At 44.5% G+C, this 17,381-nt stretch overlaps 1 protein-coding gene across 2 annotated transcripts; it reads right to left on the bottom strand.

The window, feature by feature from the left end:
- Positions 1-5,999: 5,999 nt before the first annotated feature.
- Positions 6,000-15,971, bottom strand: syngr1a (synaptogyrin 1a). 2 transcript variants are annotated; one of them, XM_030736594.1, is made up of 4 exons: positions 15,691-15,971; positions 10,598-10,835; positions 9,897-10,042; positions 6,000-6,358 (listed from the first exon to the last, which is right to left on the bottom strand). In XM_030736594.1, exons 1-4 carry the CDS (start codon positions 15,790-15,792, stop codon positions 6,236-6,238), a joined length of 609 nt encoding a protein of 202 aa, XP_030592454.1. In that variant the 5' UTR covers positions 15,793-15,971; the 3' UTR covers positions 6,000-6,235. The 2 variants fall into 2 exon arrangements, with proteins under 2 accessions (XP_030592454.1, XP_030592455.1); XM_030736595.1 differs by lacking the exon at positions 6,000-6,358 and adding an exon at positions 8,190-9,556.
- Positions 15,972-17,381: the final 1,410 nt, after the last annotated feature.

Genomic DNA, 17,381 nt, shown 5'->3' with positions numbered 1-17,381 from the left:
AGTGCTCTTTGCATCACCGTGGGTGTTGCGTGTCTCACACAGAGAGGAAACAAACGAGTGCTGTGAAACCACTTACCACTTCTTTGAGCTGCAGGTGTGGCTTCAACATGGTATGGCATTCATACTCAGCTCCAGCCATGATGTCACTTTGGATTTATCATCATTTGCCAGAAAAACAATGCTAAACATAAGCTACCTGCTACTGTGTGTGTGTGTGTGTGTGTGTGTGTGTCAGTCAGTCAGTCAGTCAGAATACTTTATTGATCCCAAAGGGAAATTACTACTGTTACAGCTGCAACCGTTTCATTTAAACGAGTAAACCTAAAACACAATAACATACACTAAAGGCATAAAAGTATAAAGACTAAAGAGATATTTTGACTATATACACATCTAAATCTATACACATATGAAAATTGTGAGTGCAAAAATTTTTAAATAGGTGTCATTATATATATATGCACAGTCCTTTTTTGTACAATGTATAAGTGTATGTACAATGTACAATGTATATAGTGTATGTACAATGTATATGGAAATTTAAACAATTTTATGTACAATTGAATACTGATAAATGAATGACACTGATGAACCACAGTGTCACCTATTAAGGGAGGAGTTATAGAGTCTGATGGCCACAGGTAGAAATGACCTCCTGTGGCGCTCTGTGGTGCATTTTGGTGGGATGAGTCTTGCACTGAATGTGCTCCTGTGTCCCATCACTGTGTTGTAGAGTGGGTGGGAGCCATTGTTCATAATGGCCTGCAGCTTAGACAGCATCCTCCTCTCCGACACTGCCATAAGCGAATCCAGCTCCACTCCCACCACATCACCGGCCTTGTGGATCAGTTTATTGAGTCTGTTGGCGTCTGCCGCCCTCAGTCTGCTGCCCCAGCATGCAACAGCATAGAGGATGGCACTCGCCACCACAGACTCATAGAAGATCCTGAGCATAGTCCGGCAGATGTTGAAGGACCTCAGGCGTCTCAGAAAATAGAGACGACTTTGGCCCTTCCTGTATAGGGCATCAGTGTTCTTAGCCCAGTCCAGTTTGTTGTCAATGTGTACTCCCAGATATTTGTAGTCCTCAACGGTGTCCACACTGACCCCTCCGATGGACATAGGGGCCACCGGTGCCTTGTCTTTCCTCAAGTCCACCACCAGTTCCTTTGTCTTTGTCACGTTGAGCTCTAGATGGTTCCGCTTGCACCATGTGACAAAGTCCTTCACTGTCCTCCTGTACTCATCCTCATCACCCCTGCTGATACATCCAACTATTGCAGAGTCATCAGAAAACTTTTGAAGATGGCAGGTCTCTGAGCAGTAGCTGAAGTCTGTGGTGTAGAGGGTGAAGAGGAAGGGAGAGAGGACAGTCCCTTGTGGGGCTCCAGTGTTGCTAACTACTCTGTCAGACACACAGTGCTGCAGCCGTACATACTGTGGTCTGCCAGTCAGGTAGTCAACAATCCAGGACACAAGGGGGACATCTACCTGCATCGCTGTCAACTTATCACCCAGAAGAGCAGGCTGAATGGTGTTGAATGCACTTGAGAAGTCAAAGAACATGACCCTCACAGTGCTGGCTGGCTTATCCAGGTGAGCGTAGACTCGGTTTAGCAGGTAGATAATGGCATCCTCAACTCCCAGGCGGGGCTGGTAGGCAAACTGGAGGGGGTCCAGAAATGACTGGACCATGGGCCGGAGCTGATCCAGGACGAGCCTCTCCATGGTCTTCATTATGTGGGAAGTCAGTGCCACTGGCCTGTAATCCTTGACGTCACTGGGTCGCGTCATCTTCGGGACCGGAACGATGCAAGATGTCTTCCACATCACAGGGACCCTCTGAAGATCCAGGCTCATATTGAAGACATGGTGCAGTACTCCACAAAGCTGGGTGGCACAGGCTTTAAGCACCCTGGGGGAGACCCCGTCAGGGCCTGCAGCCTTGTTTTTGTGGAGTCTCTTAAGTTGTCTTCTCACCTGGTCAGCAGTGAGACTAACTGTAGAGGTGGCGGGTGGGGGAGGGGTGGAGACGTCAAGAGGGCCATCACAGAAAGGAAGCAGGCTATTGTGAAGTGTGGGGGTGGGTGGGGGTGGAGTGGACTTCTGGAGACCGGCAGCAGAGCTGTCTGGACGAGGGATGACAGAGCCTGCAGTGTCAAACCTGTTAAAGAACAGATTTAGCTCATTGGCCCTGTCCACACTGCCCTCCATTCCCCTGTTGTTGCTGGTCCTGAAGCCAGTGATGGTTCTTATTCCACTCCATACCTCCCTCATGTTGTTCTGCTGGAGTTTCAGCTCCAGCTTCCTCCTATAATTGTTTTTAGCCTCCCTAATTGTTGTTTTGAGTTCCCTCTGGATCGTTCTCACCTCCTCCCTGTTGCCAGCCCTGAAGGCCTTCTTCTTATTGTTGAGAAGTGCTTTAGGTGCCGTTTACACGAGACCGTTTTCATTTTGAAACGGTGTCGTTTTGATGCGTTTCGCCCTTCTGTTTACACAACAGAGTGAAAACGATGTGTTTCAGAAATGGGGTCCAGAGTGGAGCGTTTCAGAAACGCACCGGCTTGCGTTTTCGTGTAAACACTTGAAACCGGGGTGATTTGAAAACGCTCGACTCGCACATGCGCACTATGGTTGCGACGGCCAGTTTTTCGCGCACGCGCAAACTGATAAACAGTACTCACGGATTCACGAGTGCTTCTTATGCTTTTCCTGTGTTTTTACCGTTTTGTAATTCAGCGTTGTGTGCAGCAGCGATCCAACCTCATCATCGGTCCACACAAAACCTCTCACATTGGCCGTTTTGTAAGTAATGAACAATTTGCCGCACTACCTACTGTGTCACTCCACGCATGCGCGTCTTGCGTAAACAAACTTTGCAAAGAGAAAACCAACGCCAACTTGTGGCCTGGCATGGGAACTACATCGTTTTCATCGTTTCACATGTCCTCGTGTAAACGCGGATCGTTTCTGAAACGCCATCGTGTAAACGAAAGGCTGAAACGCATCAAAACGACACCGTTTCCAGTGAAAACGGCTTCGTGTAAACGGCACCTTAATGTCCTTTGTTACCCACGGCTTGTTGTTTGGGTAGCATTTTACAATCCTGGTAGGAACAATGGTGTCCACACAGAAGTTAATGTAGTCTGTGATGCATTCTGTGAGCCTGTCGATGTCCTGTCCATGAGGCTCACAGAGTGCCGGCCAGTCTGTCACCTCAAAGCAGTCCTGCAGTGCTTCATAAGTGTTGTCAGACCATCCCTTAATTGACCGTGTGGTCACAGGCTGACTTTTCACCAGTGGCACATAGCGGGAGCTGAGCTTCACCAAGTTGTGGTCTGACCTCCCTAGAGGGGGGAGGGGGGAGCAGCTGTATGCATCCTTAACATTAGCATACAGCAGGTCCAGTGTTCTCTCCTCTCTGGTGGGACAGTTCACATACTGGGTGAAGTTTGAGAGTGTCTTTTCCATGGTGACATGATTGAAGTCACCTGACACTGCAATAAGGGCAGTGGGGTGTTGAGTTTGTAAACACGCTAATGTTGAGTGAATGACGTCACACGCCGACGTCGGGTTGGCAGAGGGGGGGACGTAAACAGCCACAATAATAACATGGGAGAACTCCCTTGGTAAATAATATGGCCTCAGTCCCACAGCCAACAGCTCAATATCCGGGCAACCCACACGTTCCTTGATGGTAATGTGGCCAGGGTTACACCAGCGGTTATTAACTAGAACAGCTAGCCCTCCTCCTCTGCGCTTACCGCTCTCAGTGTAGCTCCGGTCAGCTCGAATAGTTTGAAAACCATCAATGGAAACGTTGTCATCTGGAATATCCTGGTGTAGCCATGTCTCTGAAAAGCACATTAGGCTGCATTCCCGATACTCTCTCTGACTCCTGACTAACGCTGTAAGCTCGTCCATCTTGTTAGCCAGCGATCTTACGTTGCCCATGATGAGAGAGGGGAGACGCGGCTTATATCCCGTCTTCTCCATAAGTCTCCGACGCTTGGCCCTTGCTTTTCCTGTGCGCTGTTTTGCTCCTCCTCTGCATCCTCGGTGTGTCCGTCTCCAAAGTTCTTCAGGAGTGTTAGTTGTTCTGGTTGTTATGCCGGCCGGCCTTAGCGCGATCAGCTGATCCCGGTTGTAAACAAAGCGGACATGTTGCTGAGCAACGGCGGACCAGGAAAGTGAAAGAAGCACTTTCATGACGAAAAGACAGACCAAAACCCTCTCTGCTCTCATGTTTCGAGAGGGCATGGGTTCACTAAGTTACCCTATCTATATAAATAAATATTACGATGTTAAAGAAAAGAAAAGAACAAAAATCGATAAACACAAACGGAGCGCTGTAACGGGCAGCATGCACATTTCCGCGCATGCGCACCTGTGTGTGTGTGTGTATCCGTGTGTGTGAGTGTGAACGTACAGAACAGATCACAAAATGCATTATCACTGTTTGCAAAAATTAAAAGGTCAAAAAACTTGTGGACTTTAAAAAAGTTTGTTTATGTTTATTATGAGACAAACACACAAACAGGGCAGCACGGTGGCGCAGTGGTTAGCACTGTTGCCTCACAGTTAGAATACCATCTGGAAGGCCTGGGTTCGATTCCACCTTGGCCCAGGCCTCTCCCTCTCTCTGTGTGGAGTTTGCATGTTCTCCCTGTGCTTGCGTGGGTTTCCTCCGGGTACTCCGGTTTCCTCCCACATTCCAAAGACATGCACTTACTGGGGTTAGGTTAATTGGCTATTCTAAATTGCACATAGGTGTGAATGTGTGTGTGAAAGGTTGTTCGTCTCTCTGTGTTGGCCCTGTGACAGGCTGGCGACCTGTTCAGGGTGTACCCTGCCTCTCGCCCTATGACAGCTGGGATAGGCTCCAGCCCCCCCGCGACCCTGAACAGGATAAGCGGAAGCGAATGGATGGATGGATGGATGGAACACACAAACACAAACAATCACACTAAAACTGAATCACAGCACCACAAATTCAGACACTGTTCAGCAACCAGCAGGAGGTGCTGCAGCTGATCACCAGAGCAGGTGATCTGAGTCAAACCTGAAGAGCTGTTAGTTTTAGCTAAACTGCTTGAGGTAATCCAGACTAATCTGATTGCTTCAGTGGTGTAGCGGCAGGGGGCCTGTGGAACAAGTAATTCTGGCAAGACTAAAATCAGCACCAACGTGGGGGGAAAATAAATATTTGTCTGAAGCCAGTTTGTAAATGAGTTCTGAAAAGTTTCGTAACTGTGGTAAGGCTTTTATTTTAAAGGTGCTTTTATTTTGGTAGTGATTTTTTTGCAGGAAGTTGAGGATTTAGATGTTTTTTGTTTGTTTATAATGTGAATAAATAATACAGTACTCACTTTTAGCTTTAGTAATGGAAGATCTGTGCCGTAGATGAATCTGGAGTGGGATATGTGGACCCGCCCAGTGGTTGAGCGTCATCGTCCTACTCTAGATATAAACTGTAGATATAAACTCTTTTTCAAATAAAAGTGTTTGTACGGAGTCCTTGAATGCATCACAACAACAAAAATCTATCAAACAAAACCTACCCAGCACCTCTGAAGCCCCGTCCCTTCACTGGTACTACATTTCCTCCGCCGAGGTGCTCGTACCAGTGCCGGTGTCGGTTTCAATGCACCGGCGAAATGCTCAAGAACGGGCCCGCGTTTCCAATGCGTTTCGTGAACTGATCCTTTACGTATGAGTGTGGGCGGGTCCTCGTCTGGACACGAAAGCTGAAGCGCATAAATGTGGGAGAACACACTCCCCTTTCTTGTGCTGCGAACACATTTTAGGGTCCAAACCAAACTACTGCAGCATCTGTGTGCAGCACAGAGGGAAACACAGACAGAGATTAGAGCAAGACGACAAGTACGCACTTTGTGTCCTTTTATCTGTGATATGAACTGATACAAAGCAGCAAGTTCAGCCTTAGAGCCCAACCTAATTCACAGCCGTGAAAATCACTTCGCTTTTGTCATGTAATACACACCATGCAGTGAAATAGCAGTAGAAAACTTTACATCGAGATGGCAGAGTCACGCCCTTCTGCCACTTTTGTCACGCGCTCTTGGTTCGAGCCCAGCTAGCTTGTGGGGCCCAAGTTGAACCCGTTTTTCGGCCGAGCACCGACTGCGTTTGCGGTGCAAAAACCGCTGAACGGTACAAATACTGGCACCAGCACCCCTTCAATGGAAAAGAGGCCTGGGTGAATGGTGGGGCTTTATTCATCTGTGGGCGGAGCCTCTGCAGGCTCCTGTGGCTTGGGGTCCATGTAGTCCTGGTTGAAGATGACGCTGTCAGCTCCCATTTTGTACCTATGGATGGCCAGCAGGCTCAGCAGCACCTGCAGAAACACAGATCATTGTTGTTATCATGAATGTCAGAAAGAACATGAGGCTGCTGACATGTGGGAGACATGAAATGAAGAGTTAACATGTTGGACAGAACACATGAAACATATGAAGAGCACTAATATCAAGGAGAAGAAAGAATGTAAGCATGTAAATAATGTGAAGTTCATGAAAAGTGGCAACATCTCAGGGAGAAAATGTGGCAGAAGAAAAGCAAGTAAGAGAGAACGCATGAAGGACATGAAGACGGTGAGCAGGGGGAAAAATAAAGAGTTAGCATATCAGCAGGTCCTGATTTTCTAGGTGAAAGTGATGAGGAGCAGCTGATTGGAGGATGAGCATCAGGTGATGGGTTGGGCGTGGACGTCTGAGGTGTTCTGGATGGAGGGACAGATCAATAGCACTGTGGTGGATCAGCTCTCTGAGTGCCACCAAGTGGTGATGCGTGTCATATTAAACATGGTGAGTTTCAGGTATGCACTGATGTGTGTAATATTATAAAGCTGTTCTAGTCTTACTGACAGCTCAATTTGCTTCAGAGTCACATTTAAGTCATATTCATGGGGCACTTCAGCAAAGAAGAGAGAACCCACACAGAGGGGCTCTAACTATTAAGTAAAAAAGCTGCTGTTCCTTTAATGTCCACTTGAGGCTCCAAAACTGAGTCGGTCCCTATAGCAGGGATCCTCAAATCCAGGCCTCGAAGTCCGGTGTCCTGCAGGTTTTAGATGTTTCCCTGATCCAACACACCTGAGTCAAATATAGAAGTCATTAGCAGGACTCTGGAGAACTTGACTGCATACTGAGGAGGTAATTCACACATTTGAATCAGGTGTGTTGGATCTATAGAGCGCAGCGGTGAGTGTCTACTTTCTCAATGGCTCCAGTTCCTAAAGGGAAGTTTAGCTTCCAAAACTCCTCTAAAGAGTTGAATCCTTGAGCAGAGTCAATCAACTACGAGCTGAAGCATGGCCATAAAAAGAAAAAAAAATGAAAACAAGAAAAGGTCAAAAGAATAATACTGTGTACATAATTACATTTAATGGTGAAGGAATGACACATCCCATAATGCACTGCAAATCCCAGATTCCACAGCGAACGATGTCCAGCCTCCGTGGATTTGATCCTTTCCTGCCTCGTAGTGTTGTGTAGTAAAACTCTGAATCAGTTGTGTAGTTTGTGTTGCGTGTGCAGTAACATACAGCTGAGTTGGTTCCTGACTGCTATCACTGCTCTCGCTGTTTGAGAAGTTTCACACCCACTAAACAACCTCACGTTCACAGGTTTAAACATTTCCATGGTAACAGCGACCTTCACCAATCAGGGATGCTGCTGTTTCAGTTTAAGCTTGAGGGTAGCGTTGCTTTTCTGTTTCTATAACTCGCCTGTTTAAATTGGATTAAGGCTTAAACTTTGCATTATTAGGGGCATGGCCTCTTTGACTGACAGGTGGATGACGACACAGGCGGCTGTAGCTGCTAGCTGTCTGCTAGGCTTCACCCTGAACTGGACCTGTGGACCGTGTTTGTGCTGTTGGAGCCTTTTGGAGAATTTTTAATGAAATTATTTGACCAATAATATGGCTGCTGTGGCTTCATTGCACTAACAAAGCGTCCAAGAAGGTGGAGCCCCAGTTTGCTGAGTGATATTCTGGGATATAATTTGGATGTGACTGAGCACTGACCGGCAGGCGCCTGTGTCTGTGTGATGCTCTCATGCAGTCTGTGGATGCAGACTAGCAAGTATTGGCTGATCCCTTAACCCTCCACCCTCTCGTCCAAATATGGACACTTTCTGAAACAATAAAAGGACTCAACAGTGACGTCACAGTGGTTACATCCATCTTTTTTATTAAGTCTGCCACTCAGCATGCTTCGTCACAGCGTCCAATCAAATGACAGTTAAGTAGGGAGACTGGGGGAGGAGCTAAAACAGATCGATTCAGACAGAGGATGAAGTGCTGCAGCGAGGCTGAGATAGAGGAAAATTATTTTAAATTAAATTAAAAAAAAAACCAAATACACTCCTGTGAAAAAGTTTTGAGCCACCCCTCATTTCCACACATTTTGTTTCCAAGCAGCTGGACTTTCTTGTAATTGCTAAAGTGCTCTTGAGCATCAGTTCTCCATCTTTCTGAAGCTCTTTCAAAGTTCTTCTTTGGACATTGGCTTCTTTTTTACTCATTTTCATTTCAGTCCTTGAACCTGAGCATTTTCAAAGGAATGATTCATTAAAACTGATAAACACAGAAAAGTACCATCAGATTTTGACCCACCATGCAACACCACCTGGAAAGATCTGATTGGCAGCAGCTTCACTGTTCTGCATGACAATGATCCCAAACACACTGTTGACAGAGACAGAAACATCCAAAGAAGAGGTTTGAATGTCCTTCAGGAAGCCTGGAGAATGATTCCTGAAGACTGCTGAAAGCAATGACAGGAAGCTTCCTCAGAGAGGATAAAGGAGGTCACACCAAATACTGATTTCAGCTCATTTGACCTGTAAATACTCTGTTTTTGCTTTATATTTCCATAATTGTTTGCGCCTGTAAATCTTGGCACATATTTCTGATTTTTCTGCAAATTACAAAAAAACAAAAACAAAAAAAATTAAACAAACAAAAAAAACCAAACAAACAGAGGTGGCTCGAAACTTTTGCACAGTAATGTATGTATGTTATTTTTTGTCAGCTAATCCATGTTTGCTCATTGCTGTTCTATATAAATCCTGTCAGGTGACCTGGTTTAAATTGGGTTCTGTCCTGGGTAAATTTCCTGCTTCTCTTGGTGCTGAGTTGATGAGCGATGAGTGCAGTGATGTTGGGCAGCCAGCAGGGGGCCAGCAGTCCATTATTCACACTATCTTTATATTTGTTGAATCTTCATGTCACAATCATAAGTACATCTTCGCACATAAAAATACATGGTGATGTCATACTACATGCCATGGCATCACTTTAAAAAAAAAAAACATAACACATAGTAAAGCACTTTGAGTGTCCAATCAGAGTCCACACTGAACTAAGAGAAGGAAACAGGAAGCACATGAAGACTGGTCCCTGATTGGCTGAAGGAGACAGGTGAAGTTAGGTGTGAGTTTCAGCCAAGAGGAGGACTGAACAGTTTGTTGTACTCTTCCTCAAAGGAGACTTTCTTCAGACGGTCCAATGACAGCAGAGTGAGACCTCCCTACACACAACATGTCACAGCACATGACACGAAACATGACACATCACAAATCACACATGCACGCATGACAACAGAGACAGAAGGAAAGAGAATAATACGAGTTACTTCTTACTATGTCAAATGTGTCCGATGTATCATCTTACCAATGTGAGTCTCTTAAGAGTTTAAATATTTCTAAATAAATATGACCTACAACATGACTGGTCCTAAAGCTGGATAATAAGAAAAAGACAACAAAAACTTGATTGATCCTGTGTGTGTGTGTGTGTGTGTGCGCGCGTGCACATACACAGCAGTCTGAGCAGCAGGTGGCAGCAGAGGTAGCATTTCAGGTACTTACCCAGGTGAAGATGGAGAAGAAGGAGAAAACGATGGCGGCTCTGGCGGCGTCAGCACCTTCGTTCAGAGGATTGTCCTCTTTTTTAGAAACCTGCCACTGATTGGTCAGAAAACAGAAGCCCACAAACCAGATGAAGGCCCACAGAGCTGCAGAAGACATGCAGAAATCATGCTTAATAACATGCAGAAAACACAGGTTACATACAAAAACTGAGGGCTACCCTTGTTTAATAATTCAAAAGAAACAAGTTACACAAGCTCAGTAACTGGTAGAAGACAATGATACTCATGTTTAAAATCACACTGGGAACACAGATGTGCAGCAGATGACCCCCCCTCCCTGAGCCTGGTTCTGCTGGAGGTTTCTTCCTGTTAAAGGGAGTTTTTCCTTCCCACTGTCACCAAGTGCTGCTCATAGGGGTCGTTTTTGACTGTTGGGTTTTCTCTGTAATTATATTTTACCTACAATATAAAGCACCTTGAGGAGACTGTGGTTGTGATTTGGTGCTATATACATAAAGTTAAATTTAACAGAAGTAATAACACGCGAAGAACATTGGTGATGTTCAATGACATGCATAGAACACATTTGTGCATGTTTAATAACATAGGTTACATATGTTTAATGACACACAGAGAACACAGGTTAAGCATGCTTAACAACAGAAAGAGACCACAGACTCCAAAACAGAGGAGACTCACCTGACACCCCGATATCAGCCATGACAGCCTTCTTCCTGTCCTTCACACCGCTGATCTGAGGGAAGTAAATGTCTACCGCCAGGAAAGTGGCACTGCACAGGAAACCCAGTGTTCCCATTGAGATGGCATAATTGCAGGCATTCTGGTTGCGGTTGAAGATGCAGTATGGCTCTACCTCCTCTGGCCGGTTAACATAGCCCTCATTAGCAACACAGCCCAGGACGACAATGGAGAAGAGCTGGAGTAAGTAAAGCACATCTAAACATAGATTTTACTGAAAAAAGTGCTGTACAAAGTATGTATACCTACATACACACACATGTAAATGCATATGAACAAGTTCAAATAGAATACAGAATTAAGAGGCCATCAACAATAAGTATAACAAGAGCAATAATGAGAAGACAGGAGGGGACAAACAGAGTTACAGATAGAAAAGTCAGTGGGAGACTTGTGCGCTGAAAGTCCAGAGAGTAAAGGTGGGTTTGAGCGTAGACTTAAAAGCAGCAATAGAGGTGTGAGACCTGAAGAGATCTTTGCCAGTGGATCAGAGGCCCTTTTTCCACCGACAGAGTTCCGGTGCCGGTGCCAGTATTTGAACTGTTCAGTGTTTTTTCCACCGCGAACGCAGTCAATGCTCGGCCGAAAAACGGGTTCAACTTAGCCCCGCAAGCAACTGGTCTCAAACCAAGAATGTGACGAAAGCAGCAAAAAGGCGTGACTCTGCCATTTCAACATAAAGTTTTCTACCACTATTTCACTGCATGGGGTGTTTTATATGAGAAAAGAGAAGTGATTTTCACGGCTGTGAATTAGGTTGGGCTCTAAGGCTGAACTTGCTGCTTTGTATCAGTTCATATCACAGATAAAAGGACACAAAGTGCGTACTTGTCGTCTTGCTCTAATCTCTGTCTGTGTTTCCCTCTGTGCTGCACACAGATGCTGCAGTAGTTTGGTTTGGGCCATAAAATGTGTTCGCAGCACAAATAAGGGGAGTGTGTTTTCCCACGTTTGTGCGCTTTGGCTTTCGTGTCCAGACGAGGACCCGCCCACACTCATACGTAAAGGAGCAGTTCACGAAACGCTGTTGAAATGCGGGCCGGTTCTTGAGCATTTCACCGGTGCACTGAAACCGACACCAGCACTGGTACGAGCACCAGCACCTCGGTGGTGGAAAAGTAGTGTGAGAGGTTCTGGAAGCCGAATGTCAATGTTTGGTGATATAAGCTGAGGAATGACCATCAACTGCCTTAAAAACAATCAGTAAAATCTTAAGGGGTCATTCACAATTACACACAGTTTTCCAAAGTGTACAAGGAGTATTCATTTTCAATCCCCCCCCCCTTCTCCCTTCCCAAAAGTATACAAAGAAAATGTTGATCTTTTTTCATGACATTTAATTTCACCTGGTTCTTTGATATTGTAATGTAATAGGAAGTATTAAAAACACATCCTGGTGTTGAAACATTCTGGAAATCTTCGTATCAAATATATTTTTTCCTACTTCCTACTACTTTTCCTATTCATTTATTGCACTAATAAATATGTTCAAATTTATAGGGTGCAAAAACTGATTTTAATTTGAATGTGTACTGCACTGCATGTATGTAAAATGTACATGCCGCCACACTGTACACAGTGGCAGTGAAGCAATTTGTCATCTGAATAGCCAAAAAGTGATTTCCAGTCAAGCATATCTTAAACATTATCTGTCATGAATATCAATTCATTTTGCGTCATAAAGAACATTCTCGTGGTTTCATGGTGGAAGCTGCAGTCAGTTTTTGGCAACATCAGCCTCCAGTGTAGCCAATTTAGGAATTTATTTAGTTCACTTGTACACCAAGTGAATGAGAGTGGATGCCTCAGGCACTGGCGGTCAGGTGGCAGTGCTCAAATTACATAGTTCTGATCAACATTTTCTATTTCTTTGAAAAGCATATGTTGGGTGTTAACTCCTCCCCCTGCTGTACAGTTTGTATGCTTTGGAAAATGTGGATAATTGTGAATGATCCCTAAAATGGATTGTAAAATGGACAGGAAGCCAATGCAGGGAGGCCAGGACAGTTGTGATGTACTCATATTTTTTAATGCCTGTCAGCAGTTTAGCTGCTGAATTCTGCACCATCTGCAAATGTGTTCAGAGAGACAGGGGGAGACTGAGGTAGAGGTAGTTACACTAATCCAGACGAGAAGTAATAAAAGCATGGAAAGACATGAATGGTTTGAGTTTGTTGATGGTTCTTAAGTGGTAATAGCAATTATTGACAACAGAAGAAATCTATTGGTCAGAGCAAAGCTCTGAGTCAACAACAATACCCAGGTCTTTTGCATGAGACTTTAAATATGGGGTGAAATTATCTAAATAATGGCAAAAATGTTTGTAGATTTGGAGAGATCAAAGATGATAACCTCAGTTTTGTCCCTGTTTAACTGGAGGAATTTTTCAGTCATCCAACCTTTAATATCTTTTTTCTTTTTGTTTAATTTTATTTATTTATTTATTTAATTTATTAGACTATTTTATTTAGCCTTTAATATCTTAAAGACAGTCCAGTGGAGACTGTGGGCAATCCTGAGATTGTAGTGGAAGGTAAAGCTGTAAATTATGAGCAGAAATGAAAGATGTTATATTTCCTAATAATATTATCAAACTGAAGCAGATATAAATAGAAGAGGACCAATCCCAGGATGGATCCCTGAAGAACTCCACAAGAAACAGGGAGAGAGGATGAGAAAAACTAAAGCTGGCTAACAGACACAGGGAAAAATCCTGTCATTAAGAACCAGTGAAGAGCTGCATCTTTAATGCCAACCTAGGCGGCACCGAGGTCCAACAGAAACAGGGCTCCGTGTTTACCTGAATGTAATGTGAGCAGCGGATCATTGGTTCCCTTTAACAAAGCTGTTTCAGTGCTATGAACGTTCTGAAGCCTGACTGAAAAATTTCCAGTTTCTCAGTTCAGGAAAGGCAGCAGCTGTGACATGAACATTAGCGGTAAGACAGTAATTTTTGGACACTTTGCATCGAGGATTGTTTTTTTTTTTTTATATAAAGGATGGACTCCTGGCACAGAATGGGCAGTTAGCTCAATGTTAACACACAGAGAGATTCTCCCTAGAGAGGCTAAATGCTAACTAATGGAGCTCTGTAGAAGCAGGCATGATTTATATCATTACTCTGAGGGCTCATATGTAGTCACATGATTTCCTCAAAGAAAAACCTGCAGTCATAACAGAGCACAGGTTCTCATGATCAAATAAAGTGATTGGATAAGCTGCTTCCAGTCACATGGTGCACTTAATGTACATTCCTACCATTTTTATAAATTCATAGATAATCACAGTTTTAGTGTTTCATATGTCATCCCTGAATACCATCTGTAGATCTGCAAATGTTTCACAATAAAAACACTGTTAATAAAGGAAGGGCTTAAGCTTTTAATCTGAAAGCATTTCAGGAAGTGCTGAGTTTGTATTTACAGCCCAATGCAAAATGTTTCACAGAGCAAACAGGCTCAAAGTCACAATAAAACCGTAGGGAGTTAGAAATAAAAGCCTGGCACTACAGAGATCACCCACAGTGCATCTCATCATGTGACACAGCAGAAACCCAGTCAACGGCCAATCGTCTGTGAGCTGGAAACTAAAGAAGAATGTGCAGCTGGAGACTTTACGGCAGAGTTCAGCCTACAGAGCTTCATGCATGAAACTGTTATCTCTGAAACTATCTGCTGATCTGGCAGAGTAAATACTGCCCACTGGAAGCAAGGGACGATTTTGAGTGCGTATAACCTCCAAAACCCAAATGGAGTTAAAACTGCATGTTTCTGTCCAATGACAGCAACCTCTCTCCTCCGATCCATCCAATTAGAGCAGGCGCAGAGTTAAACAGTGAGGTTTTGTTTGAGGAGTCTTGTATTGAGCCTCAGGAATGTTAACACCAGTCTCATGACTGAACCACGCTCATACCGGAATCACAGGATTCAACCAGCAGCCAGTAAATTAAGAGTAACTGACCCCAGACTGCACCAGAACCAACCACAGAACCCACCAACAGCACTGATCTAAGAACCACTGAACGCAATAAAAAAATCAAACACTTAGTTTCTCCGAAAATTAGGTGACACTTAAACATCAGAACCAGGACAGACATTTGTGAAGCTGCTGATCTCCTGAAATTTCACCTCTATCATTTCTAAAGTTCCATCATTCAGTGATGCAGAGGTCAGAGGTCAGAGACACATCAGAAGAGGACGGATGCCAGCAGATCAGGTGGACTGGACTGATGAAGACCAGAACCACTAGTCTGAGTGTGTCTGTCAAACAGAGCTGGTTACACCAGACTTCATTCAACATTCAAACTATTTTAGGATACTTTTTTGTCATAATTTTGGAAAACAGCCAGATTAAAGTCATCCACACATACACTGAAACTTTAATCCAACCTGCCAGACATTTAACCTCCTCCAGGAGGGAGTTTAAAAGGAAGATGGTGTTTTCCAGGCAGCAAATGAGTTCATCACAAGTGGGGGTGGAGGTTAGGCACCAGAATGGATCTGAGAAGGTGCAGGACATGAGACTCCGAAGAATATATTCATTATAAGGTGGAGCTCAGCCAACATATGGAAAAACATGTATTTGTCTCACACAGCCTTCCACTTCACGTGTTTGACACATGACAAATCACACACATTTTTCCTCAGTCTCACACGTATTTTGTATTCTTATTTAGTTGTGACTGTAATATTGATGTTATTGAGGCCAGAAAACAGAGTCAGGCACTCAGACTTTAATCAAACTTCATTCAGGTCATGTTCTCTGCATATGAATCTGTTCAGTGATTATTAATCAATAACCTGATCAGATCAGACTCAGCCTCTCTGTCAGGTCTTAACCAGAGATTCACAGAGGTGCTGTTACTGTGTTCACCACATCATCAAACTCACCTGAATTCTCTAACATAAATGGGCAAACCTCAGTGTAACTGCCACACTGGCTCTGATTGGGTGTCACTCAGACTGTGAAGCCTCTCAGGTGAGTCCAGAACATGAATGATTAGTTTGTTGTCATTATGACATCACAGGACTCACCCAGCACAGGATCCTCACCACAGTCTGTGGCTGTCTGATGAAGGTCGCAGGGTCAAAAGCTCCACCGGCCTTCCCCGCCCCGTATGCCTGGTAACCATCCATCCACTTCCTGTTCCTCACACCAACTCAGACCACTCCAGTCCACCTTACCCCTCCACAACCTGGCTAACTCCAGTTAGTCTCACACAAACTGGCCACAGTTCACTGCATCACTGCAGTCTAGTAAGACCAGTTAGACCAGTTAGCCTGGGTGTGCCTCTGTGCTCTCTTCTTCTTCTCTGCTGTTATAAACCTTTCTGTAATCTGCCCTAATCCTCCTCATCCTCCCTCACTGCTACTTAGCTTTTACCTCCCTGAGCTCTGTCTCACAGGCTGAGGACTGCCTCCAACTTGATGCACCAATCGGGGAGATGTTAGAGCCATCCAATCACAGTGAAGGAGGTGGAGTTATGCTGCCTAAAAGGAGGAACTGCCTGAGAGGCACAACTCAGGGTGGAAAACTAAACTGACCTCTGTCTCTTCCTTCCTTCCTTCCTTCCTTCCTTCCTTCCTTCCTTCCTTCCTTCCTTTCTTCCTTCGTTCCCAAAAACTATATAAATCCTGGAGATAAGAGGTTTCCAGCAGCCAGAAACTGATAAACTGTATCAACTGCATACAGTTATGAGTGACATACATTTAGATGTCCAGGGAGCTTACGTCACCTCTGCTGCATCATGCCTCTGAGGAAGACATTCCACCTTCATCACTGTATAAAACCCAAGATCCTGTTTGGACATCATAGACGCTGTGTCCTCCAGGCTAAAGATGAGAGGGGCCATTCAGCTTGGCATCAACACTCAGCTCAAAGTAGCTTCTATGATGATATGGGCGGGGGGGTGGGGGTAACCTGGACCCATAAATGTTGATGCATATCTGATTCCATCAGGTGATGAGTGAACCACACTGAGCTTGTACTCCAGCTCCATGGGGCCTTAACTGGCCTAATACAGTCCAGACAATGTGGAACATCTAGAGCTTCATGAAACCAGAAACACCACAAAGAAGCAGCTGGAATCCTATATCTACGACAAATATGTGGTGTCAAACTGCAGCAGCTGGTCTCTTCAGTTCAAGCACTGACAGAGATTTCAAGAAGATCTGGTGAAGGTCAGAGGGAAACAGGCTGCTGGAAAAACTTTATTCCAACATGCTGCACAATGACGGGCATTTTTAAAAAGCTGTGGAAACCTCTCAGCTCTTGGAAGGTTTCTGTGGAGCTTTCAAGAATCTGTAGTCGGTGCTTCTTTGTGGTTGCAAGGACTGTTCTGCAAGGACACTGCTGAGAGTAGAAACAGGATATGCCATCACCAGAGTCCAGTCTATTCAAAAATAAAATAAAGGTTTTACCTCAGAGCCACCGTAACACTCTTCCTGTTTCCCCAGTCAATTCAATTTGATTCAATTCAATTTTATTTATATAGCACCAAATCACAACAGTCACCTGAAGGTGCTTTATATTGTAAGGCAGAGACCCTACAGTAATACAGAGAAAACCCAAACCCTATGAGCAAGCACTTGGTGACAGTGGCAAGAAAAAACTCCCTTTTAACAGGAAGGGGCGGGCCAGTCATCTGCTGAGGGGAGAGAGACAGAGTTTAATAATAACTAATGCGTCATGTGTGCTGTGTGGTTAGACCCAGAAAACAGGACTC

Source organism: Archocentrus centrarchus, chromosome 8 (genome assembly GCF_007364275.1).
Source record: "Archocentrus centrarchus isolate MPI-CPG fArcCen1 chromosome 8, fArcCen1, whole genome shotgun sequence".
In the NCBI taxonomy this organism is placed as follows: Eukaryota; Metazoa; Chordata; class Actinopteri; order Cichliformes; family Cichlidae; genus Archocentrus; species Archocentrus centrarchus.
This window is presented reverse-complemented; position numbering and strand designations above follow the sequence as displayed.

What these genes read in the sequence shown, in the direction of transcription:
- syngr1a (XM_030736594.1), bottom strand. Translation starts at nt 15,792, where the DNA reads ATGGATGGTTACCAGGCATACGGGGCGGGGAAGGCCGGTGGAGCTTTT. An exon ending in TGGTGAGGATCCTGTGCTGG is followed by an intron (nt 10,836 to 15,690) that starts GTGAGTCCTGTG and finishes TACTTACTCCAG; the next exon opens with CTCTTCTCCATTGTCGTCCT. An exon ending in GGCTGATATCGGGGTGTCAG is followed by an intron (nt 10,043 to 10,597) that starts GTGAGTCTCCTC and finishes TGTCTTCTGCAG; the next exon opens with CTCTGTGGGCCTTCATCTGG.